Here is a 26,518-nt window from a genome sequence, read left to right as displayed (position 1 = left end):
TGCCTAGGGTATAGCTCAATGCCTAGGGTATAGCTCAATGCCTAGGGTTTTGCTCAATCCCTAGGGTTTAGATCAATGCCTAGGTTTTAGCTCAATGCCTTGTGTTTAGCTCAATGCGTAGGGTTTAGCTCAATTCCTGGGGTTTAGCTGAATACCTAGTGTTTAGCTCAATGCCTAGGGTTTAGCTCAACTCCTGGGATTTAGCTCAATGCCTAGAGTTTAGCTCAATGATTAGGGATTAGCTCGATTCCTAGGGTTTAGCTCAATGCCAAGAGTTTAGCTCAATGCCTAGGGTTTAGCTCATTGCCTAGGGTTTAACTCAATACCTAGGGTTTTGCTCAACCCCTAGGTTTTAGCTCAATTCTTAGGGTTTAGCTCAATGTCTAGGGCTTAGCTCAATGCCTAGGGTTTAGCTCAATATATAAGGTTTAGCCCAATACCTAGGGTTTAGCTCAATGAGTTTAGCTCAATGCCTAGGGTTTTGCTCAATCCCTAGGGTTTAGCTCAATGCCTAGGGTTTAACTCAATGCTTTGTGTTTAGCTCAATGCCTAGAGTTTAGCTCAATGCTTTGGGTTTATCTCAATGCCTTGGGTTTAGCTCAATGCCTAGGGTTTAGCTCAATGCCTAGGGTTTAGCTCAATGCCTAGGGTTTAGTCCAATGCCTAGGGTTTAGTCCAATGCCTAGGGTTTAACCCAATGCCCAGGGTTGATCTCAAAGCCTAGGGTTTAGCTCGATTCCTAGGGTTTAGCTCGATGCCTAGGGTTTAGCTCGATGTCTAGGGTTCAGCTCAATGTCTAGGGATTCAGCTCAATGCCAAGGGTTCAGCTCAATACCTAGGGTTAAGCCCAATACCTAGGGTTTAGCTCAATGCCTAGGGTTTAGCTCAATCCCTGGGATTTAGCTCAATACCTAGGGTTAAGCCCAATACCTAGGGTTTAGCTCAATACCTAGGGTTTAGCTCAATGCCTGGGATTTAGCTCAATACCTACAGGTTTAGCTCAATGATTAGGGTTTAGCTCAATGCCTAGGGTATAGCTCAATGAATTTAGCTCAATGTCTAGGGTATAGCTCAATGCCTAGGGTATAGCTCAATGCCTAGGGTTTAGCCCAATACCTAGGGTTTAGCTCAATGCCTAGGGTTTAGCTCACTGACTAGAGTTTAGCTCAATGCCTAGGGTTTAGCTCAATGCCTAGGGTTTAGCTCAATCCCTTGGGTTTAGCTCAGTGCTTAGGGTTTAGCTCAATGCCTAGGGTTTAGCTCAATGCCTAGGATTTAGCTCAATGCCTGGGATTTAGGTCAATGCCTAAGGTTTTAAATGCATTTTTAGCATTTTTTTTACATTTTGTCTTTTTCTGTGTTCCTCTCCCCATCTACTATTGGTTGTGTTTGTTGGATGAGAATTTTTTTTGCGTCTAAATATTTTGTGACTAAAGTTCAATTTATCTTGAATGACTCATTGATTCCTGTTATGAGGATAGCAGAGGTCCGCCCTGAGTGTGTTTATGTGTGTTATTCTGCCCTGGCTGATTGATTGACAACTGTTGCCTTCGATAGACTGCTCCCAGGCTGAGTCATGTGACCTGTGTGTCGGAGACTCCACCCTAAACCTGACTGGCTGTGTCTGGAGGGTCTGCGGGAACAGTGAGACACACACACACACACACACACACACACACACACACACACACACACACACACACACACACACACACACACACATTTAATAGAAATTGGATCCCTTGCTGTAGGTAAGACAACCCTCCAGGTCTTTACCAGATGATTAAATGATTCAGTGTGTCAGGATCTGAGCTACACACACACACACACACACACACCCTCCTCTCTCTCCTAGGTAATGATACTGGGTGTGTATCCGATCAGGATGATTCTCAGAACTGCAATGTGACAAACGACCCAGCCATGTGCACAGGTGAGTAACACACTACACACACACACACACACACACACACACACACACACACACACACACACACACACACACACACACACACACACACACACACACACACACACACACACACACACACACACACACACACACACACACACACACACACACACACACACACACACACACACGTGAGTAAAAACTATTTGCTAAGTAACAATAACATTGATTACATTTCCTTATGTGTTTTTAGTCATAGAGATAGCGGAAGAAGGTGAAGGGGACTCAGGTGAGTTTAAACTCTACATTCCATCACTTCATCCATCCCTTATTGATCTCTCTATTATTACTCATCCCTCTCCCCCTCTCTCTTCCCATATCTCTCCTTCTCCCCCCTCCCTCCCCATATATCTCCCCCTGTCAGATGGGTCTCCTCCAGAGCCATCAGAGTTCTCCCAGGCCAGCTTTGACCTGTCCAGTTTCATAGGAGGCATCATCCTGGTGCTGTGTGTCCAGGCTGGGGGATTCTTCGCCATGCGCTTCCTCAAGAAAGATACCACCTACGACCCCATGTGAGTGAGAGGGGAAGGGTGTGTGTGTGTGTGTGTGTGTGTGTGTGTGTGTGTGTGTGTGTGTGTGTGTGTGTGTGTGTGTGTGTGTGTGTGTGTGTGTGTGTGTGTGTGTGTGTGTGTGTGTGTGTGTGTGTGTGTGTGTGTGTGTGTGTGTGTGTGTGTGTGTGTGTGTGTGTGGTGTGTGTGTGTGTGTGTGTGTGTGTGTGTGTGTGTGTGTGTGAGAGAGAGAGAGAGCGAGGGAGCGAAAGAACCAATTAGGCAACAACAAATTCATTCCCTTTTAGACAACTTCCTGGACAAAACATTCCACTGTAATACTGAAGGTGTAAACTTGACAGTAGAAAACCTAAAAAGTACATTTGACCTCAGCTTCACTATCAAATCTAAAAATGTCAAACAGAAAACCGAAGAAAATTAACAACAATGACAAATGGTTTGATGAAGAATGCAAAAACCTAAGAAAGAAATTGAAAAACCTATCCAAGCAAAAACATAGAGACCCAGAAAACCTGAGTCTACGCCTTCACTATGGGGAATCACACAAACAATACAGAAATACCCTACAGAAAAAGAAGGAACAGCACGTCAGAAATCAGCTCAATGTAATTGAAGAATCCATAGAATCTAACCACCTCTGGAAAATTGGAAAACACTAAACAAACAACAACATGAAGAGTTATCTACCCAAAACTGAGATGTATGGGTAAACCTCTTCTACAATATTTTTGGCCCTATAACAAAGAATAAACAGCAAAAACATATACATGATCAAATACAAATCATAGAATCAATTATTAAAGACTACCAGAACACACTGGATTCTCCAATTACATTGAATGAACTACAGGACATGATACAAACCCTCCAACCCAAAAAGACCTGTGGTGTTGATGGTATCCTCAATGAAATGATCAAATATACAGACATCAAACTCCAATTGGCTATACTTAAACTCTTTAACATCATCCTCAGCTCTGGCATCTTCCCTAACATTTGGAACCAAGGACTGATCACCCCAATCCACAAAAGTGGAGACAAATTTGACCCCAATAACTACCATGGGATATGCGTCAACAGCATCCTTGGGAAAATCCTCTGCATTATCAATAACAGCAGACTCGTACCTTTCCTCAGTGAAAACAATGCACTGAGCAAATGTCAAATTGGCTTTTTACCAAATTACCATATGACAGACCACGTATTCACCCTGCACACCCTAATTGACAAACAAACAAAGACAAAGTCTTCTCATGCTTTGTTGATTTCAAAAAAACTTTTGACTACATTTACATTACATTTAAGTCATTTAGCAGACGCTCTTATCCAGAGCGACTTACAAATTGGTACATTCACCTTATGATATCCAGTGGAACAACCACTTTACAATAGTGCATCTAAATCCTTTAGGGGGGGGGGGGGGGGGTTAGAAGGATTACTTTATGCTATCCTAGGTATTCCTTGAAGAGTTGGGGTTTCAGGTGTCTCCGGAAGGTGGTGATTGACTCCGCTGTCCTGGCGTCGTGAGGGAGCTTGTTCCACCATTGGGGTGCCAGAGCAGCGAACAGTTTTGACTGGGCTGAGCGGGAACTGTGCTTCCTCAGAGGTAGGGAGGCGAGCAGGCCAGAGGTGGATGAACGCAGTGCCCTTGTTTGGGTGTAGGGCCTGATCAGAGCCTGAAGGTACGGAGGTGCCGTTCCCCTCACAGCTCCGTAGGCAAGCACCATGGTCTTGTAGCGGATGCGAGCTTCAACTGGAAGCCAGTGGAGAGAGCGGAGGAGCGGGGTGACGTGAGAGAACTTGGGAAGGTTGAACACCAGACGGGCTGCGGCGTTCTGGATGAGTTGTAGGGGTTTAATGGCACAGGCAGGGAGCCCAGCCAACAGCGAGTTGCAGTAATCCAGACGGGAGATGACAAGTGCCTGGATTAGGACCTGCGCCGCTTCCTGTGTGAGGCAGGGTCGTACACTGCGAATGTTGTAGAGCATGAACCTACAGGATCGGGTCACCGCCTTGATGTTAGTGGAGAACGACAGGGTGTTGTCCAGTGTCACGCCAAGGTTCTTAGCATGAGGGTCTGCTATACAAATTCATGGAAAGTGGTGTTGGGAAAAAAATGTGACGTGAATATCATTAATGTGATGACTGCTATTTATCGAATAATTACCTACTACGTTTACTTATTACTCAATTAAATTAATCATGTAACAATTAACTCATTCGGAATTTGGGGCACCACGGGAACAGTTACTATCTCCTGAATTAAACTCTAAAGATGATCTAAATCTCTCTTACATCAATAATAGTCAATTATTACTTCATCAGTCTCATTCTGAATGTCGCATAATCCTTGGATATCTGCACGAACTCTAACCTAAGTGATGAATCAGCGATACACAAATTGGCTTAATTATTTATTAACTAACTAAATCATCACACCAAATACCTAAACACACACAGCATAGGTTATTGATTACATACCTAATACAATGAAAACAGGTCCCTAGTTGACTAACAAAAGCATGACCGTTTGGTTACGCAATGGAAAGGGAGGGAAAAAGAGTCAACTTATCATACAGAAACTGTGCTCACCGTAACCAGAATACTTAGCACACTAACAACCACAGAAATGCAATATATATTTACATGTAGATGTCTTTCTCTGTCATCACCACTCCATCCATCTATGGGAAGTGGTTTGATGTAAGTCTCTGGTTGTCAACCAGAGGTCACAATGTCCTTCTTAGTTAATAATGTAACATTGTGCGCTGAGAGCTGAGAAGCAAGTTCAGGGAATGAGTGTTTTAATAAACACAACATAATACAAAATAAGAAACACGAACAACGCACAGACATGAAACAGAAACAATAACGCCTGGGGAAAGAACCAAAGGGAGTGACATATATAGGGAAGGTAATCAGGGAAGTGATGGAGTCCAGATGAGTCTGATGATGCACAGGTGCGCGTAACGATGGTGACAAGTGTGCGCCATAACGAGCAGGCTGGTGACCTAGAGGCCGGAGAGGGAGCACACATACACCCTTCTCTATGAGCGGCTCCAGCTGTCGGACTCCGACCAAAATTACGATCCCGGGGATCAGGAGCGGACCGGTCACCTCTGCTGAGGCGCGGGAAACCTGTCAGTCCGGCTGAGAAGCGGGAGCATGGCAACCTAGAGCGCCGGAGAGAGCACATACGTGACGGTAGCCCCTCCCCGGCGCATTCGGCTCCAGCCGCAGGACGCCAACCAAAGGGATGATCCCGGGGATCAGGAGCGGACCGGTCACCCCTGCTGATGCGAGGGAACCTGACAGACCGGCTGAGGCAGGGGAGCCTGGCGATTCGGCTGAAGCATGAGAGCCTGACGAGCCAGTGGAAGCAGGGGAGCCTGGCGATCTGTCTGAGGCATGAGAGCCTGTAGTGGTTCCCGGACCCGACGTCATTCCCGCCGGAAAAAAACCACTCCCTGATGCTTCCCTAAGGTGAGGCATTATTTTGTAACGTTGTGCTCTGAGAGTCGGGAAGCAATTTCAGGGAGTGAGTGTTTTAATAAATAAACCCAACATAATACAAAATAAGAAACACGAACAACGCACAGACATGAAACAGAAACAATAACTCCTTGGGAAGGAACCAAAGGGAGTGACATATATAGGGAAGGTAATCAGGGAAGTGATGGAGTCCAGGTGCGCGTAACAATGGTGACAAGTTTGCACCATAACGAGCAGCCTGGTGACCTAGGGGCCGGAGAGGGAGCACACCTGACATATAGAATTCGACATACCAATTATGATCTGGCTAAAAATACTTTAATCACTTATAGAACCCATTGCCCTTCATGGTTGCGAGGTCTGGAGTCCGCTCACCAATCAGGAATTCACAAAATGGGACAAACACCAAATTGAGTCTCTGCATGCAGAATTCTGCAAAAATATAATCTGTGTACAACGTAAAACACCAAATAATGCATGCAGAGCAGAATTAGGCCAATACCCGCTAATTATCAAAATCCAGAAAAGAGCCGTTAAATTCTACAACCACCTAAAAGGAAGCGATTCCCAAACCTTCCATAACAAAGCCATCACCTACAGAGAGATAAACCTGGAGAAGAAGCTGGTCCTGGAGCTCTGTTCACAAACAGATCCCACAGAGCCCCAGGACAGCAGCACAATTAGACCCAACCAAATAATGAGACACATTGGAAAGAATTAACAAAAAAACACAGCAAACTAGAATGCTATTTGGCCCTAAACAGAGAGTACAGAGTGGCAAAATACCTGACCACTGTGACTGACCCAAACTTAAGGAAAGCTTTGACTATGTATAGATTCAGTGAGCAAAGCCTTGCTATTGAGAAAGGCTGCTGTCATGACTTTACTTTCATTAATCTGATGACTGTTATTTATCTAATCAACTAACTATGTTTAATTGTTACCCAATTTAAATTAATCATGTAACTATTAACTCATTAGGATTTGTGGCACCAAATTAAACTCCCGAATTAAACTTTTAAGGTCTTTACCTATCACATCCATAAACAGTCAACTTATTAATCATAACTTTGTATCCTCCTTGCATCTGCAAATACCTGGCCTTACTTATGATTCAATACTACACAAATTGGTTTAATTATTTATTTACTAGCTAACTAAAATATGAACATACACACTTAATACATTAGAAACAAATCCCTAGCGGACTGACACAATATGCTGGCTTGTTACAAAAGACATGGAGAGGGTGAGAGATAAAGACACTTAATTTTGGTACATTTTAGAAACTACTCTCAAAGTAATCATTTACTTTGCACACAAACTGCCGCCTGTTCGGAGTAAGAAATCATGAATGTATTTACGTGGTAGTGCCTTCTTTCACTGTGTATTTCTGATGGAACCAGGCCTTCTTGGAAAAGGTGTTGGACCTTTTTGTGACACGCTTGTAAAGCTCTGATTGTCCAAAAGGGGTCCCCACCCATCTCTTCTACTGTTGTTCTCCTCTGCTGTCGTCCGGTATCTGGCGACCCGTCGTGTAGTCCTGAACAGAGCTACAGAGCTCACTCTACTTCCACTTGCTTTGGAAGATGATTATTTGAAGATAGGCTAGCCAGCCGTGTCGATGGCTCTCAGTGGGGTGATGAGAGTAGCGTACTATGGTGGTTTGAAGAGAGTAGTAGAATGGTCCCACTTAAATTAGCTTTTCAAGATATTTACCTTAGGACAGCTAATCAGCCATACCAGTGATTGTCTGGGAGATGACTTCATCGTCTCTACCTCGTGTTGAGGTTTCAGAGTTCGAACCACTTTGGATGTGAGCTGCAGCGCAACGTCTTTCTGGTCTGATATGTTAATTCTTAACCCATCATTTTATACAGTTTGTTCAAAAGGGGTGGTTTGTGAGGCTGACACGCTCTCTGACCTCACTCAAGGGGGCGATGATTACTTACTTGTACAAAGTTATAGAAACAATTTCCTCTTATAGTTTTGAAGATCACATCCCTCTCTAAACAAAAACACTTTATAATTGTTCCTATTTCATACACAACGTAGAGGATGGAAACTTCACACATATAGTGTCTACTTTCAAGTTACAGTATTTCCTTTATGACATTTTTAATGACATCACAAAATAACAACCAAATGACATTAGTGGTCTTTGGATCGCCTCTGTCCATTCCCCACTTTCTATGTTAGAAATATTGTTCCAGTATTCGCTTTAGAACATGTTAGAGTTTTGGCGGGAAAATGTCTGTGAAACAAAGGTACATTCCTGTGTGAATTTGGAGAGGGATGTTCTCTGAGCTGTCAACCCCCCACCAGTTTCCTCCTGACCCCCTCTGTGGGTGAGAGAGGGTATGGTTGAAGTTATCCATTAGAAAGCAGATCTGACCCATTCAGATCCTCACAGGACAGTCATGACACCGCCGTAGGCAGACCTGGCTCTCAGGAGAAGACAGGCTATGTGCACACTGCCCACAAAATGAAGTGGAAACGGAGCTGCACTTCCTACCCTCCCGCCAAATGTATGACCATATTAGAGACACATATTTCCCTCAGATTACACAGATCCACAAAGAATTCGAAAACACCCATATCTACTGGGTGAAATACCACAGTGTGCCATCACAGCAGCAATATTTGTGACCTGTTGCCACAAGGAAAGGCTCCCTAAATTTTATCAGCATATCGAATGCGCGACCCGGGCTGGCAAAACCCTGGATCATTGTTATTTTAACTTCCACGACACATACAAAGCCCTCCCCCGCCCTCCTTTCAGAAAATCTGACCACGACTCCATTTTGTTGCTCCCAGCCTATAGACAGAAGCTAAAACAGGAAACGCCCGTGCTCAGGTCTGTTCAACGCTGATCCGACCAATCGGATTCCACGCTTCAAGATTGCTTCGATCACGTGGACTGGGATATGTTCCGCATAGCGTCGAACAATAACATTGATGAATACGCTGATTCGGTGAGCGAGTTTAATAGCAAGTGCATCGGTGATGTTGTACCCACAGCGACTATTAAAACCTTCCCCAACCAGAAAACGTGGATTGATGGCAGCATTTGCACAAAACTGAATGCGCGAACCACGGCTTTTGTTCAGGGCAAGGCGACCAGAAACATGACCGAATACAAACAGTGTAGCTATTCCCTCCGCAAGGCAATCAAACAAGCTAAGCGTCAGTAAAGAGACAAAGTAGAGTCGCAATTCAACGGCTCAGACACGAGAGGTATGTGGCAGGGTCTACAGTCAATCACGGACCACAAAAAGAAAACCAGCCCGTCGTGGACCACGATGTCTTGCTCCCAAACTAAACAACTTCTTTGCTCGCTTTGAGGACAATACAGTGCCACTGATACGGCCCGCTACCAAAACCTGTGGGCTCTCCTTTACTGCAGCCAACGTAAAACATTTAAACGTGTTAACCCTCGCAAGGCTGCCGGCCCAGACGGCATCACTAGCCGCGTCCAGAGCATGCGCAGACCAGCTGGCTGGTGTGTTTATGGACATATTCAATCAATCCTTAACCCAGTCTGCTGTCCCCACATGCTTCAAAAGGGACACCATTGTTCCTGTTCCCAAGAAAGATAGGGTAACTGAGCTAAATGACTATTGCCCCGTAGCACTCACTTCCATCATCATGAAGTGCTTTGAGAGACTAGTCAACGACCATATCACCTCCACCCTACCTGATACCCTAGACCCACTCCAATTTGCTTACCGCCCCAATAGGTCCACAGACGACGCAATCACAATCACACTACACAATGTCCTAACCAATCAGGACAAGAGGAATACCTATGTAAGAATGCTGTTCATTGACTACAGCTCAGCATTTAACACCATAGTACCCTCCAACCTCATCATTAAGCTCGAGACCCTGGGTCTCGACCCCGCCCTGTGCAACTGGGTCCTGGTCTTCCTGACGGGCCGCCCCCAGGTGGTGAGGGTAGGAAACAACATCTCCACCCCGCTGATCCTCAACACTGGGGCCCCACAAGGGTGCGTTCTCAGCCCTCTCCTATACTCCCTGTTCACCCATGACTGCGTGGCCATGCACGCCTCCAACTCAATCATCAAGTTTGCAGACGACACTACAGTGGTAGACTTGATTACCAACAACGACGAGACGGCCTATACGGAGGAGTTGAGGGCCCTCGGAGTGTGGTGTTAGGAAAATAACCTCACACTCAATGTCAACAAAACAAAGGAGATGATCGCGGACTCCAGGAAACAGCAGAGGGAGCAGCCCCCTATCATCGACGGGACAGTAGTGGAGAAGGTGGAAAGTTTTAAGTTCCTCTGCGTGCACATCATGGACAAACTGAAATGGTCCACCCACACAGACAGTGTGGTGAAGAAGGTGCAGCAGCGCCTCTTCAACCTCAGGAGGCTGAAGAAATTCGGCTTGTCACCAAAAACACTCACAAACTTTTACAGATGCACATTCGAGAGCATCCTGTCGGGCTGTATCACCGCCTGGTACGACAACTTCTCCGCCCACAACCGTAAGGCTCTCCAGACGGTAGTGTTCTGCACAACGCATCACCGGGGGCAAACTACCTGCTCTCCAGGACACCTACACCACCCGATGTCACATAAAGGCCAAAAAGATCATCAAGGACAACAACCACCCGAGCCACTGCCTGTTCACCCCGTTATCTTCCAGAAGGCGAGGTCAGTACAGGTGCATCAAAGCTGGGACCGAGAGACTGAAAAACAGCTTCTATCTCAAGGCCATCAGACTGTTAAACAGCCATCACTAACACTGAGTGGCTGCTGCCAACATACTGAATCAAATCTCTAGCCACTTTAATAATACAAAATTGGATGTAATAAATGTATCACTAGCCACTTTATATAATGTTTACATACCCTACATTACTCATCTCATATGTATATACTGTACTCTATACCATCTACTGCATCTTGCCTATGCCGTTCGGCCATCGCTCATCCATATATTTTTATGTACATATTCTTATTCATTCCTTTACACTTGTGTGTATAAGGTAGTTATTGTGAAATTGTTAGATTACTTGTTAGATATTACTGCATGGTCGGAACTAGAAGCACAAGCATTTCGCTACACTTGCATTAACACCTGCTAATCATGTGTATGTGACAAATAAAATTTGATTTGATTTGAAATGGCAATGTAATGTTTACTGTTAATTTGTATTGTTCATTTCACTTTTGTTTATTATCTACTTCACTTGCTTTGGCAATGTTAACATATTTTCCCCATACCAATAAAGCCCTTAAATTGAAATTCAAAAATTGAGAGAGAGAGAGTGTGTGTGTGTGTGTGTTTGCTCCACAGTGACATCTAGAGAGCTGAAGTAATATAATAGGCTGAACAATAATCTCTCTCTCTCCCTCCACAGAGAGCAGCCAGCCTAGAGGAGAGGAGAGAGAGAAGAGGAGGACAGTGAAAGATGAAGGAGGGAGGGATGAGGGGGAGCTGTGACTCACCATGCTGTCACTATGCTGTGTATGACGTCAATCTGCCATACTCCAGTGTGTGTGTTATACTTGTTTGTGTGTCCCAGATGTGCACCTGTCGGTCATTTTGTTTGTTTGACTGACCGTCCATTATGTTGTGTAACTCCTATTTGTGTGTGTGTGTGTGTGCCCATGTGTGTGTTTGTATTCCCTGTTTCCTGTCAGTTGGCCTAAATGCCTTCTGAATTTACAGTTGGCAAATAGTAGTGTCTTAGAGGGTTGTAGTTATGTAAATGTGTATTGTTTTTCAATTGTGTTTAAACATGTTCGTTCATTTGTGTTGTTGAACTGGTTTGGCTTGAACTGCGTTCAGGAGGGAGGGATCTGGGATCTGTTCTGTTGTTGTGTTGTTTATGAAAATAAAGATCATGCAAAATAATAGGTGTTTATGTGAGTGTGTGTGTGTGTGAGAGAGAAATACAGAGGGAGAGAGTGAGTTAAAAAGGAGTGTGTGTGTGTGTGTTTAGATGTGATGATACGGATATGAAGTGACATTGAGCTGGGTGTGTCTGGGTTCCTCAACATTAGGCTAGCAGAGCTGGGTGTGTCTGGGTGCCTCAACATGAGGATAGTAGAGGGAACAGAGCCTGGATCGGGGAACAGTTGCCAGGTTCAGTTGGACAAAAGAAAGTCCAGTTGGTACCTCCCTGTTTCATTCCATTTCAAAACACTTTATCCCATTTAGTGCCCCCTGAACATGACCCAGTCCTGGTGCTATTGGTTGGTTGACTGGTTGGTTGATCAGTGGGTGGTTGGTTGGCTGGCTGGCTGATTGGCTGGTTGGTTGATTAGATGGCTGGTTGGGGCTGTTTTGGGTTGTTCAGACAGAATGTAATTTCTGGACTGATTGGTTCTAAAACCTCCCAACTCAGTGAACTGAAATCCTACAAACAAACTGGCTGTCCTCCAGTTCTACTGACAAAGGACTGAATGCTGGACTCTCTCTCTCTCTCTCTCTCTCAAAATCACACATACAAATACACACACGGACAAAAGGCTTAGTGCTGGAGTCACACACACACACACACACACACACACACACACACACACACACACACACACACACACACACACACACACAGTCTCTCTCCCTCTCATTCTGAAACACACTCTCTCTGAACCACACAGACTGTCAGTACACACTGTTCTGTACTGGTGTAGCTGTGTTTGTGTGAGACTGTGTAAGTGTATGGATTTCTCTGTGTGTTTGAGACTGTGTAGGCTTACCTATGTGTGTTTAAAAGGTTGGGCAGCTACTGTAAAGTACCCCACCTAGCCATATGGCCAGATATCCCTGAAGGAAATGTTCTAACCTCTATCAAAAACAACTATTTCTCTCTTTCTCTTTCACACACACCTTTTTATCAAACACATCACGATACTGTCTGATAACACTTATCATGATGTACCAAAAAATATACACACAGCAAGCCACATCAGCTTTGTCTCTACCACCCTCTTCAATTCCCCTCTCCTTTCCGCAACGAATGAAACGTTTACTATGTTTATTCAAACATTATGAATAGAGTTCTGGGCTGTTGTGACCACCACAGTTGAGACGTTGTGTTTTTCTTATGCAAATGAAACTTAGCAAATTAACCGGCTCACACAAACTGCTCCTGTCGGATCCGATTATTGATTATTATTACGCCTACGCCGATTTCGCGTAAATAAAGAGCAAGATGCGCGTAAGCATATGTATAGGCTACGTGTCTACAACATCCCATTATATAAATATGTTGTAAACTTCGTATAACACTCTAATAGCCTACAGGTTTATCTGATGCTATTTCTTTTTTTAGCTCCAGTTCGTGTTTTGCATCCTGCCTGAAAGAGAAGGCGTGTTCGCGTTTATTCAGCAGTCTACCGTGTCGCGTCAACCTCGCCAAGTTCCACCACACCGCTTGGACTTTTCAGACACCAAAACTTCTCCTGGAGAAAAAATATCCACCAACACTGGACATCATTGATGTAAGTATAAACGGTTATTTGTATTTTTTCCCCAGCCTGTTTTTCAAACTTTTTACCAGTTTCAGAGCAAGTTGGGACAGGTAGCCTTCTCTCGCAGTGTTTGTTTTATGTGTATTCTGCATGTTTGCTTTTAGAAGGTGTGTACCGAGGTCACAGGTGCCTAACATACTTTTTACTAACAAGTTAAAACGGGCTGTTGGGGAAGTGTTGTACTGTGGAAAGCTCGCGCGCCGCGGATGTTGCGCTTTGTATCCTGATTGCAAAATAAAAAATAAAAAAACACACGGAAGCTCTGAGCGCATGCACTAATCGCCCAGGTGAGACCAGTTTACATGCTGTCAGACCATACAGTACAAACACACTATAGAGATTCTACAATAGCCTCATTTTAGGAGGAAGTGCCAACTGATAAACGTAGTAAACCGATCCCTGTCAGGCATTCTGTCATACTAGTAGTACTGTACTTTACAATGTTCTCTCGCTCTCAGGGTGATGGAGGGAGAAGGGGAGTTGTTGGACCTGAGTCACCTGTCAGAGGCAGAGCAGTCTTCCATCTTGGAAGTGTTGCTAAGGGACTCTGAGCTGCGTTCCCGTGATGAAGGTCGTTTAAGGTGAGAGGTGATTATTATTTAACCCTTTAGGTCCCTTATGGGCATCAAGTTGACTGATTGATTGAGTGACGTTTTTCCAAATATAGAGGTCTGTCAAACCCAGGGGCTGTTAATGTTATCCACAGAGGGCCAGTGTGGGTGCAAGCTTTTTTTTTACCCAGCACTTGATTCATATAACTAAACATTGTTTTATTTGACATTTTAGTCATTTATCAGACCCATTTCTCTAAGCTGACTCAGTCAGTGCATTCAACTAAGTTTGGTTGTGAAAACAACCGAATCTGTCATTGCAAGTAACCCTCATTAATAAGCGGTATTATAAATGATATTATAATAAACTGGGTGGTTCGAGCCCTGAATGCTGTTTGGCTGACAACTGTGGTGTTTCAGACCATATACCACGGGTATGAGAAAACAATTATTTTTACTGCTCTAATTATGTTGGTAACCAGTTTATAATAGCAATAACCACGGCTAAAGGATTTATCCAGGCACTCCACGTTGCGTCGGGCTTAAGAACAGCCCTTAGCCGTGGTATATTGGCCATATACCACACCCCCTTGGGCCTTATTGCTTAAATATAGTGAACATGATGTTTAACCTTCAGGGCCCTGCAGCAGAAAGAGGCAGACCCAGTGCGTTTGAGGTCACTGTCGGGGGCGTGGTTTAATGAGGAGAGAAGCAAACGCCACCGAGACGCGAAGAACAGCGTTGACATCGTACAGGCCTCTATACGACGCAGGAAGCCAAGAACAGGTCAGACTACACACACACACACCAATAATAACCAAGAAGCAGGACATCTGGTATAGATTGATTAATTTATTGATTGACAGATTTGCCTCTGAGTGGGGTGTTTAACGGGCAGACAGAAGATGCTCCTCCCACGAACAACAAAGACCCAACTTCTCAGATAAATGACAAGAAAGACGAGAATGACAAGCGGAGGTAAAGGCATTTATAATAAAAAGGGGTTGGATTGTGCTGTTATATGTACAGTTGAAGTTTACATGCAGTGAGGGGAAAAAAGTATTTGATCCCCTGCTGATTTTATACGTTTGCCCACTGACAAAGCAATGATCAGTCTATAATTGTAATGGTAGGTTTATTTGAACAGTGAGAGACAGAATAACAACAACAAAAATCCAGAAAAACGCATGTCAAAAATGTTATAAATTGATTGGCATTTTAATGAGGGAAATAAGTATTTGACCCCTCTGCAAAACATGACTTAGTGTCTTGGTGGCAAAACCCTTGTTGGAAATCACAGAGGTCAGATGTTTCTTGTAGTTGGCCACCAGGTTTGCACACTTCTCAGGAGGGATTTTGTCCCACTCCTCTCTGCAGATCTTCTCCAAGTCATTAAGGTTTCGAGGCTGACGTTTGGCAACTCGAACCTTCAGTTCCCTCCACAGATTTTCTATGGGATTAAGGTTTGGAGACTGGCTAGGCCACTCCAGGACTTTAATGTGCTTCTTCTTGAGCCACTCCTTTGTTGCCTTGGCCGTGTGTTTTGGGTCATTGTCATGGTGGAATACCCATCCACGACCCATTTTCAATGCCCTGGCTGAGGGAAGGAGGTTCTCACCCAAGATTTGACGGTACATGGCCCCGTCCATCGTCCCTTTGATGCGGTGAAGTTGTCCTGTCACCTTAGCAGAAAAACACCCCCAAAGCATAATGTTTCCACCTCCATGTTTGACGGTTGGGATGGTGTTCTTGGGGTCATAGGCAGCATTCCTCCTCCTCCAAACACGGCGAGTTGAGTTGATGCCAAAGAGGTCCATTTTGGTCTCATCTGACCACAACACTTTCACCCAGTTGTCCTCTGAATCATCCAGATGTTCATTGGCAAACTTCAGACGGGCATGTATATGTATTCTTGAGCAAGGGGACCTTGGGGGTGCTGCAGGATTTCAGTCCTTCACGGTGTAGTGTGTTACCAATTGTTTTCTTGGTGACTATGGTCCCAGCTGCCTTGAGATCATTGACAAGATCCTCCCGTGTAGTTCTGGTCTGATTCCTCACCGTTCTCATGATCATTGCAACTCCACGAGGTGAGATCTTGCATGGAGCCCCAGGCCGAGGGAGATTGACAGTTCTTTTGTGTTTCTTCCATTTGCGAATAATCGCACCAACTGTTGTCACCTTCTCTCCAAGCTGCTTGGCGATGGTCTTGTAGCCTTGTGTAGGTCTACAATCTTGTCCCTGACATCCTTGGAGAGCTCTTTGGTCTTGGCCATGGTGGAGAGTTTGGAATCTGATTGATTGCTTCTGTGGACAGGTGTCTTTTATACAGGTAACAAGCTGAGATCAGGAGCACTCCCTTTAAGAGTGTGCTCCTAATCTCAGCTCGTTACCTGTATAAAAGACACCTGGGAGCCAGAAATCTTTCTGATTGAGAGGGGGTCAAATACTTTTTTCCCTCATTAAAATGCAAATTAATTTATAACATTTTTGACATGCGTTTTTCTGGACTTTTTTGTTGTTATTCTGTCTCACTGTTCAAATAAACCTACCATTAAAATTATAGACTGATCATTACTTTGTCAGTGGGCAAACGTACAAAATCAGCAGGGGATCAAATACTTTTTTCCTCACTGTACACTTAGGTTGGAGTCATTAAAACTCGTTTTTCAACCACTCCACAAATTTCTTGTTAACAAACTATAGTTTTGGCAAGTCGGTTAGGACATCTACTTTGTGCATGATGCAAGTAATTTTTCCAACAATTGTTTAAAGACAGAATATTTCACTTAATTGTATCACAATTCCAGTGGATCAGAAGTTTACATGCACTAAGTTGACTGTGCCTTTCAACAGTTTGGAAAATTCCAGAAAATGATGTCATGGCATTAGAAGCTTCTTATGGGCTAATTGACATCATTTGAATCAATTGGAGGTGTACCTGTGGATGTATTTCAAGGTTTACCTTCAAACTCAGTGCCTCTTTACTTGACATCATGGGAAAATCAAAAGAAATCAGCCAAGACCTCAGAAAAAACATTATAGACCTCCACAAGTCTGGTTCATCCTTGGGAGCAATTTCCAAACACCTGAAGGTACCACGTTCATCTGTACAAACAATAGTACGCAAGTATAAACACCATGGGACCACGCACCCGTCATACCGCTCAGGAAGGAGATGTGTTCTGTCTCCTAGAGATGAACATACTTTGGTGTGAAAAGTGCAAATCAATCCCAGAACAACAGCAAAGGACCTTGTGAAGATGCTGTAGGAAACAGGTACAAAATTATCTATAGCCACAGTAAAACGAGTCTTATATATCGACATAACCTGAATGGCCACTCACCAAGGAAGAAGCCACTGCTCCAAAACCGCCATAAAAAAGTCAGACTACGGTTTGCAACAACACATGGGGACAAAGATCGTACTTTTTGGAGAAATGTCCTCTGGTCTGATGAAACAAAAATAGAACTGTTTGGCCATAATGAACATTGTTATGTTTGGAGGAAAAACGGGGAGGCTTGCAAGCCAAAGAACATCCCAACCGTGAAACACGGGAGTGGCAGCATCATGTTGTGGGGGTGCTTTGCATTTACATTTTACATTTTAGTCATTTAGCAGACGCTCTTATCCAGAGCGACTTACAAATTGGTGCATTCACCTATAATATCCAGTGGAACAACCACTTTACAATAGTGCATCTAAATCTTTTAAGGGGGGGTTAGAAGGATTACTTTATCCTATCCCAGGTATTCCTTGAAGAGGTGGGGTTTCAGGTGTCTCCGGAAGGTGGTGATTGACTCCGCTGTCCTGGCGTCGTGAGGGAGCTTGTTCCACCATTGGGGTGCCAGAGCAGCGAACAGTTTTGACTGGGCTGAGCGGGAACTGTGCTTCCTCAGAGGTAGGGAGGCGAGCAGGCCAGAGGTGGATGAACGGAGTGCCCTTGTTTGGGTGTAGGGCCTGATCAGAGCCTGAAGGTACGGAGGTGCCGTTCCCCTCACAGCTCCGTAGGCAAGCACCATGGTCTTGTAGCGGATGCGAGCTTTGACTGGAAGCCAGTGGAGAGAGCGGAGGAGCGGGGTGACGTGAGAGAACTTGGGAAGGTTGAACACCAGACGGGCTGCGGCGTTCTGGATGAGTTGTAGGGGTTTAATGGCACAGGCAGGGAGCCCAGCCAACAGCGAGTTGCAATAATCCAGACGGGAGATGACAAGTGCCTGGATTAGGACCTGCGCCGCTTCCTGTGTGAGGCAGGGTCGTACTCTGCGAATGTTGTAGAGCATGAACCTACAGGATCGGGTCACCGCCTTGATGTTGGTGGAGAACGACAGGGTGTTGTCCAGGGTCACGCCAAGGCTCTTAGCACTCTGGGTGGAGGACACAAGGGAGTTGTCAACCGTGATGGCGAGATCATGGAACGGGCAGTCCTTCCCCGGGAGGAAGAGCAGCTCCGTCTTGCCGAGGTTCAGCTTGAGGTGGTGATCCGTCATCCACACTGATATGTCTGCCAGACATGCAGAGATGCGATTCGCCACCTGGTTGTCAGAAGGGGGAAAGGAGAAGATTAATTGTGTGTCATCTGCATAGCAATGATATGAGAGACCATGTGAGGATATGACAGAGCCAAGTGACTTGGTGTATAGCGAGAATAGGAGTGGGCCAAGAACAGAGCCCTGGGGGACACCAGTGGTGAGAGCACGTGGTGCGGAGACAGATTCTCGCCACGCCACCTGGTAGGAGCGACCTGTCAGGTAGGACGCAATCCAAGCGTGCGCGGTGCCGGAGGTGCCCAGCTCGGAGAGGGTGGAGAGGAGGATCTGATGGTTCACGGTATCAAAGGCAGCAGATAGGTCTAGAAGGATGAGAGCAGAGGAGAGAGAGTTAGCTTTAGCAGTGCGGAGAGCCTCCGTGACACAGAGAAGAGCAGTCTCAGTTGAATGCCCAGTCTTGAAACCTGACTGATTAGGATCAAGAAGGTCATTCTATTCTTTGCTGCAGGAAGGACTGGTGCACTTCACAAAATAGATGGCATCATGAGGCAGGAAATGTATGTGAATATATTGAAACAACATCTCAAGACATCAGTCAGGATGTTAAAGCTTGGTCGCAAATGGGTCTTCTAAATTGACAATGACACCAAGCATACTTCCAAAGTTGTGGCAAAATGGCTTAAGGACCACAAAGTCAAGGTATTGGAGTGGCCATCACAAAGCCCTGACCTCAATCCCATAGAAAGTTTGTGGGCAGAACTGAAAAAGCGTTTGCGACCAAGGAGGCCTACAAACCTGACTCAGTTATGCCAGCTCTGTCAGGAGGAATGGGCCAAAATTCACCCAATTTATTGTGGGACGCTTGTGGAAGGCTACCCGAAACGTTTGACCCAAGTTAAACAAATTAAAGGCAATGCTACCAAATAGTAATTGAGTGTATGTAAACTTCTGAGACACTGGGAATGTGATGAAAGAAATAAAAGCTGAAATAAATCATTCTCTCTACTATTATTCTGACATTTCACATTCTTAAAATAAAGTGGTGATCCTAACTGACCTAAAACAGGGAATTTTTACTAGGATTAAATGTCAGGAATTTTGAAAAACTGAGTTTAAATGTATTTGGCTAAGGTGTATGTAAACTTCCGACTTCAACTGTATGTTTGTGTGTTTATGTGTTTTTACACATCAATTCTGATGTATTGAAATATGTGATTCATACAGTATCTGATCTTTTCCCCAATGTGTAAACAGAAAAAAGCACGTAGAATCTAATCTTTTCAGTTCTGAGTCATACCACATCCATTACCATGACAACCATCCAACATTTAAGAAACAGGAGCATTGCATCTGTGTGCTATTTGAGAGGCTACATCAGTGTGAATGTGCAAATCTGATATGATTCACATGTAGAACTGAGTGTGGACATTGAAACAAAAATACATTTAATGCTTAAAGAAGTGTATGTATGGTTGAAGAAGTACTTGTATGTACAGTTTTAATGTATGTTGTTTTAGTTTTAAAATTTCAGTTACAGGAGTCAAAATCATCTCACACCTACACCCAGGCCCAGAACCAGGAGCCCAAACACACAGGTTAGTCGTGTGTGTGTGTGTGTGTGTGTGTGTGTGTGTGTGTAGGAGCAGGATTGTCTGTCTAGTTGTGGAGAGGTAATCTCTCTCCTCTCTCTTTCCTTCCAGAGTCTCCAGGACAGCAACAGCATCTCATCTTCAGGTACACATTCCTCCCTGTCTCTCTCTTCCCCGTTCATTTCTCTCGCCCTCCTCCACCGCACTCTCCCTCTCATTCTGTCTGATTAATGTGTTTGTGTCTGCACCTCCCAGAGTATTACAGCAGGAGAAATGTACACAGAGAGGAGACAGGGGAGGGAACACTGCAGGTACAGTCTACAGACACTCACTCCTTGTTTGGGATAACGTTTTATCCTACTATTGCCTCTTTCTGTTCTAGAAACATGCTGTGTGTGTGTGTGTGTGTGTGTGTGTGTGTGTGTGTGTGTGTGTGTGTGTGTGTAGGACTCAGAGGACACAAACTCGGTGTCCAGTGGTGTGACAGATGCTGATCCGACACCTCTAAGGCCTGGGAGCTCAGTCAGCAGTCTACAGTCTAACTACACAGTGAGCCACACACATACAGTTGAAGTAGAAGTTTACATACACTTTAGCCAAATACATTTAAACTCAGTTTTTCACAATTCCTGACATTTAATCCTCGTAAAAATTCCCTGTCTTTGGTCAGTTAGGATCACCACTTTATTTTAAGAATGTGAAATGTCAGAATAATAGTAGAGAGTGATTTATTTCAGCTTTTATTTATTTCATCACATTCCCAGTGGGTCAGAAGTTTACATACACTCAATTAGTATTTGGTAGCATTGCCTTTAAATTGTTTAACTTGGGTCAAACGTTTCGGGTAGCCTTCCACAAGCTTCCCACAATAAGTTGGGTGAATTTTGGCCCATTCCTCCTGACAGAGCTGGTGTAACTGAGTCAGGTTTCTAGGTCTCCTTGCTCACACACGCTTTTTCAATTCTGCCCACAAATTTTCTATGGGATTTGAGGTCAGGGCGTTGTGATGGCCACTCCTGTCACGGTAGTCGAAGGGATTAGACCAAGGCGCAGCGGGTTGCGTGCTCATCATTATTTTATTTATGTGAACACAAATAAAACAATAAACAAAGAAACGACAGTACAACAGTTTCGCAGGCTATCCAAAACAGCAATGCAAAAAACAACTACCCACAAAGGGACAGGTGGAAAAATAAGCTCCCTAAGTATGACTCTCAATCTGAAACAACGATGTACAGCTGTTCCTGATTGAGAGCCACACCAGGCCAACAAAAAAATACACAGCATAGAAACCCTAGAATACAAAACAAGAACATAAACCAAAAACCCCGGAACACATAAATCCAACACCCCTCTACATACACACACACCCCGAACCCTATAAAACAAATACCCCTTGCCACGTCCTGACATACCTACAATAACCAATAACCCCTTATACTGGTCCAATACCTTGGCTTTGTTGTCCTTAAGCCATTTTGCCACAACTTTGGAAGTATGCTTGGGGTCATTGTCCATTTGGAAGACCCATTTGCGACCAAGCTTTAACATCCTGACTGATGTCTTGAGATGTGAATATATTGAAGCAACATCATTTTCCTGCACTCATGATGCCATCTATTTTATGAAGTGCACCAGTCCCTCCTGCAGCAAAGCACCCCCACAACATGATGCTGCCACTCCCATACTTCACGGTTCGGATGGTTTTCTTTGGCTTGCAAGTCTCCCCCTTTTTCCTCCAAACATAACGATGGTCATTATGACCAAACAGTTCTATTTTTGTTTCATCAGACCAGAGGACATTTCTCCAAAAAGTACAATCTTTGTCCCCATGTGCAGTTGCAAACCGTAGTCTGACTTTATGGCAGTTTTGGAGCAGTGGCTTCTTCCTTGCTGAGCAGCCTTTCAGGTTATGTCGATATAGGACTTGTTTTACTATGGATATAGATACTTTGGTACCGGTTTCCTCCAGCATCTTCACAAGGTCCTTTGCTGTTGTTCTGGGATTGATTTGCACCTTTCGCACCAAAGTACGTTCATCTCTAGGAGACAGAACGTGTCTCCTTCCTGAGCGGTATGACGGCTGCATGGTCCCATGGTGTTTATACTTGCGTACTATTGTTTGTACAGATGAACGCGGTACCTTCAGGCATTTGTAAATTGCTCCCAAGAATGAACCAGACTTGTGGAGGTCTGGGCTGATTTCTTTTGATTTTGCCATGATGTCAAGCAGAGAGACATTGAGTTTGAAGGTAGGCCTTGAAATATATCCACAGGTACACCTCCAATTTACTCAAATGATGTCAATTAGCCTATCAGAAGCTTCTAAAGCCATGACATCATTTTTTTGAATTTCCCAAGCTGTTTAAAGGCACAGTCAACTCAGTGTATGTAAACCTCTGACCCACTGGAATTGTGATACAGTGAAATAATCTGTCTGTAAACAATTGTTGGACAAATTACTTGCGTCATGCACAAAGTAGATGTCCTAACCGACTTGCCAAAACTATAGTTTGTTAACAAGAAATTTGTGGAGTGGTTGAAAAACGAGTTTTAAAGACTCCAACCTAACTGTATATAAACATCAAACTTGAACTGTACTAACATACAAAACGTGTGTGTGTGTGTGTGTGTGTAGTTGAGTGGCAGTATGATGAGTCTGTTCAGTTCGGGGGAGTTCGGAGCAGTGGAGGTGAAAGGGCGTGTCCTGTTCTCATTGGACTATGACACTCAGATGGAGGAGCTACAGATCAGAGTGTGTCGCTGTGAAGACCTGGCCGCTGCACGCAAAAACCACTCCGACCCGTAAGTAAAGGAGGGTTGCTGTTTCAAGGATGCTGGCCCCCCTACCTCTGTGGAAGCACAGTTCCCGCTCAGCCCAGTCAAAACTGTTCGCTGCTCTGGCACCCCAATGGTGGAACAAGCTCCCTCACGACGCCAGGACAACGGAGTCAATCACCACCTTCCGTAGACACCTGAAACCCCACCTCTTTAAGGAATACCTAGGATAGGATATACTAATCCTTCTAACCCCCCCCCCCCCCCCCCCCAAAAAAAAGGATATAGATGTACTATTGTAAAGTGGTTGTTCCACTGGATACCATAAGGTGATAAGAGCGTCTGCTAAATGACGTAAATGTAAATGTAAAACTATCCTTTTGAGAAGCACTTGTTTTGTGTTAAGAAGTGTGTGTGTGTGGGTGTGTGTTTTGTAGGTATGTGAAGGCATATCTCCTGCCTGATAAGTCATCTCACAGTAAGAAGAAAACATCAGTGAAGAAAAAGACTCTCAACCCAGTCTTTGACCAGACACTGAAAGTGAGAGCACACACACTCTCTTTCTCGACTCCTTTTCCTCAGCATCTGTCTTGTTTGTTACCTCTCTCTGTCTACTTGCCGGTCTGTCTTCTGTCTTGTCCTGTCTGATACATGTGAATATATGAATCACTTGTGTCTCAGTATAATTGTGTTTGTTTCAGTATAAGATGAGTGTGTCAGAGGTGCGTGGCAGGACTCTGAACCTGTCTGTGTGGCACGCTGCCCCCCTGGGCAGAAACCTGTTCCTAGGAGAGGTGGAGCTTGAGCTGGCTCACTGGGACTGGAAACACACACGCTCTGACTGGTACCAGCTACAGCCACGGGTAAGAGCTGGTATACACACATACCACACCATGCAGTAAGTCTTACATTGTATGTGGTCTTAACTGGCCAGGAGAAGAGAAGGTGCGGAGAATTTCAATGAACTCTTATGTAACCCTTCTAACCTAATCTCTCTTCTCTTCAATCTCCCGCTCTCCTCTTTGTCTGTTCTCTCTCTCTCAGGTCCAGTGTAGTCCAGAGTCTATCTGTAGTCGAGGAAACATCCTGCTCTCTATCAAGTTCATCCCAGCAGGGTCCGAGGGTAAACTGAGCTCACTACGCTCATCACACACACCCAGCACTTTCTTTCACTTTCTCTCCTTCTCTCTGTCTGAACTTACTCTGAATGTATTCTGTGTAGGTGGAGGTCTACCTCTAACAGGGGAGCTACACATCTGGCTGCGGGAAGCGCAGGGTCTTCTCTCCACCAAAGGGGGTGCCGTCGACTCCTTCATCAAGAGGTGGGTTAGAGCTCAGAGGTCAGGACTAGGAAGAAAACCCGCAGTGTGGCTGTTCTTAAGGTCTGGATTTGTGGAACGGGGGTCTAGAGTTAGTGGGATAAGACTGTGTTTACAGTATAGTGGAACGTGTATAATAACTGTTCTTTAACCCTACTTTGACTTTAATCCAAGTTACGTGCTGCCGGACACCAGCCGGTCGAGCGGTCAGAAGACACGCGTGGTTAAGCGGTCGGTCAGTCCGACCTACAACCACACCATGGTGTATGACGGGTTCCAGCCTGCTGACCTGAGAGAGGCCTGTGCCGAGCTGACCGTCTGGCACCGTGAAGGGTTAAAAACACACCTGCTAGGAGGGGTCCGACTCAGCCGTGGGACAGGTGAGATACACACAGATAGATACACACTGTGTATGCACAGATGACATTGTAATAAGGTGTGTGTTACAGGTCTGAGCTACGGAGGGGCAGTGTGTTGGATGGATTCAACAGAGGAAGAAGCATCTGTGTGGAACTCCATGATCCTGAACCCCAACCAGTGGATGGATACTACACTACCTATCAGAACTAACCTGGCTGACCGCCCAGAATAACACACACACACTACACTTCCCACCAGAATCTGTACATATAAAAGGTAGTGCTGCTGGTAGTATGTGTTGGGTTTTGTTGCCTACAGTAGGATACGTATGGGTATAGTTTTAGCCTACCTGTAGGGCTAGTTTTACAGACCCAGATCAATCAAATACATTTCAGTTAGGGCAGTGTAGAGCTATTGTTTTAAATTAGGATAGGGTCAGCTATACTTCCTCAAGCCTAGCTTGTGGTTTATAAATGCCCAAACGATTGCATTGCACAATAATAAGGAACTAGAAAGAAGAAACTAGGGAGAGGAAATGCATATGACAGTGTGTTAGTTAACAAAGACATTAACTCTTAATCATGTTCTGTTAAAACTGCTGTATAAAATGTGTAATCTAAAGACTTGTGTCATACATATGTCAAGTAAACAATTTAGAGTATTTGAGGCGCACTTAATTTAGCTTGGAGTTGGTACTTTTTGGACTATTCCACAGTATAAGTCATAATAGCGATAACCTAGCTGTCTAACAAGGAAATGGTTCCAATCGTTTTTCCACCATTTATTTTTTCCCATAGGGGATTTTAGAAACACTTAAAATAAGGGCTGTGTTTTGTGTAGATTTAACCTGGCGTAACGTTTTGATAACCATCTAAATCTCTTTAGGACAAGGTGACTTTTATCAATATATTTTCTTGAATTTACCCCCCCAAAAATGAAATGCTAATGTGGCTATCACAAAGCACTACAAATGCCATGATGATCTGGACGAGACTGCGGAATCAGGCAATGATAAGAATCTCTGGATTAACTATCAAATGTTAGCTAAATGTAGTAATGAATAAATTGGCTACATTTCTTTAAATTGACATATTCTGTGAACTGTCTCGTGCAAGTTTTTAATGGCACAATACCTGTTAGCAAAGGTGTCAGCTAGGGATAAAATGCAGGAGCTTGTAGGGATTTGTAGTCTTGCATGATGTTTACTTTTATGCTAATATGCATTTTCGTATCTGAGTAGAATATATTGACAAGTCAATTTGGCCAGGAGAGATTTACATGGTTATCAAAACATCATGCCACGGTAAGCCTACACGAAACACAGCCCTTATTTTAAGTGTGTCTCAAATCCCCTATGGGAAAAATGAATGGTGGAAATACCATTGAAACCAATTCCCTGTTTGGGTTTTGTGGGTATTCTGACACCTCCACCGTTTAGACTTCAAGCCCAACTCAGGTATTTGACTAATATATTATGACGCAGTTCTGGTTCTCTGTTGTGAAGTTCAATTTACTGTACGAATCAACCTTTATGAATGTTTCTGTGTAATAATGGTATTGTACATGATCAATTAAATATCAATACCTAGATTAAACTACAATTTTGTAATCTCGTGGACAGAGTACACTACTCATTTATCGGACTCAATTACGCACCATTTTAGTTGTGTTTCCGAAATAGTGTCCATCTCACATATAATCACTGACAGTAAGAACATGGATCCACATAGTGTCACTGGTTCGCAATTGTATTTGTCGTTTTTTGAGGCAATGGCATTCTGCCACACTGCGGAATACAGCCATAGAAGACCTGGGGAATGTTATCAAATGCGAAAAAAGCTCTGACAGTAAATACACATGATTATGTCCGTTTCTCTCTAACAGACTCTAAAGATGCCGAATAATGCCAAAATATCTGTAGAAATGCACAATAAATACCAAAAATC

General features: G+C 44.2%; 1 protein-coding gene across 2 annotated transcripts; it reads left to right on the top strand.

Annotated features, from left to right (window-relative positions):
* Positions 1 to 13,305: 13,305 nt before the first annotated feature.
* Positions 13,306 to 26,185, top strand: sytl1 (synaptotagmin-like 1). 2 transcript variants are annotated; one of them, XM_014178181.3, is made up of 15 exons: positions 13,306 to 13,457; positions 13,946 to 14,068; positions 14,676 to 14,824; positions 14,905 to 15,016; positions 20,064 to 20,121; positions 20,227 to 20,260; positions 20,371 to 20,426; positions 20,563 to 20,664; positions 22,754 to 22,920; positions 23,331 to 23,433; positions 23,595 to 23,756; positions 23,938 to 24,016; positions 24,116 to 24,215; positions 24,387 to 24,592; positions 24,662 to 26,185. In XM_014178181.3, coding segments are annotated over exons 1-15 (1,596 nt in total). In that variant the 5' UTR covers positions 13,306 to 13,455; the 3' UTR covers positions 24,805 to 26,185. The 2 variants fall into 2 exon arrangements, with proteins under 2 accessions (XP_014033656.2, XP_014033655.2); XM_014178180.3 differs by having other exon boundaries at positions 20,058 to 20,121.
* The last annotated feature ends 333 nt before the right edge of the window (positions 26,186 to 26,518 follow it).

Source organism: Salmo salar, chromosome 27, assembly GCF_965601325.2.
Source record: "Salmo salar chromosome 27, fSalSal1, whole genome shotgun sequence".
Taxonomy (NCBI): domain Eukaryota; kingdom Metazoa; phylum Chordata; class Actinopteri; order Salmoniformes; family Salmonidae; genus Salmo; species Salmo salar.
This window is presented reverse-complemented; position numbering and strand designations above follow the sequence as displayed.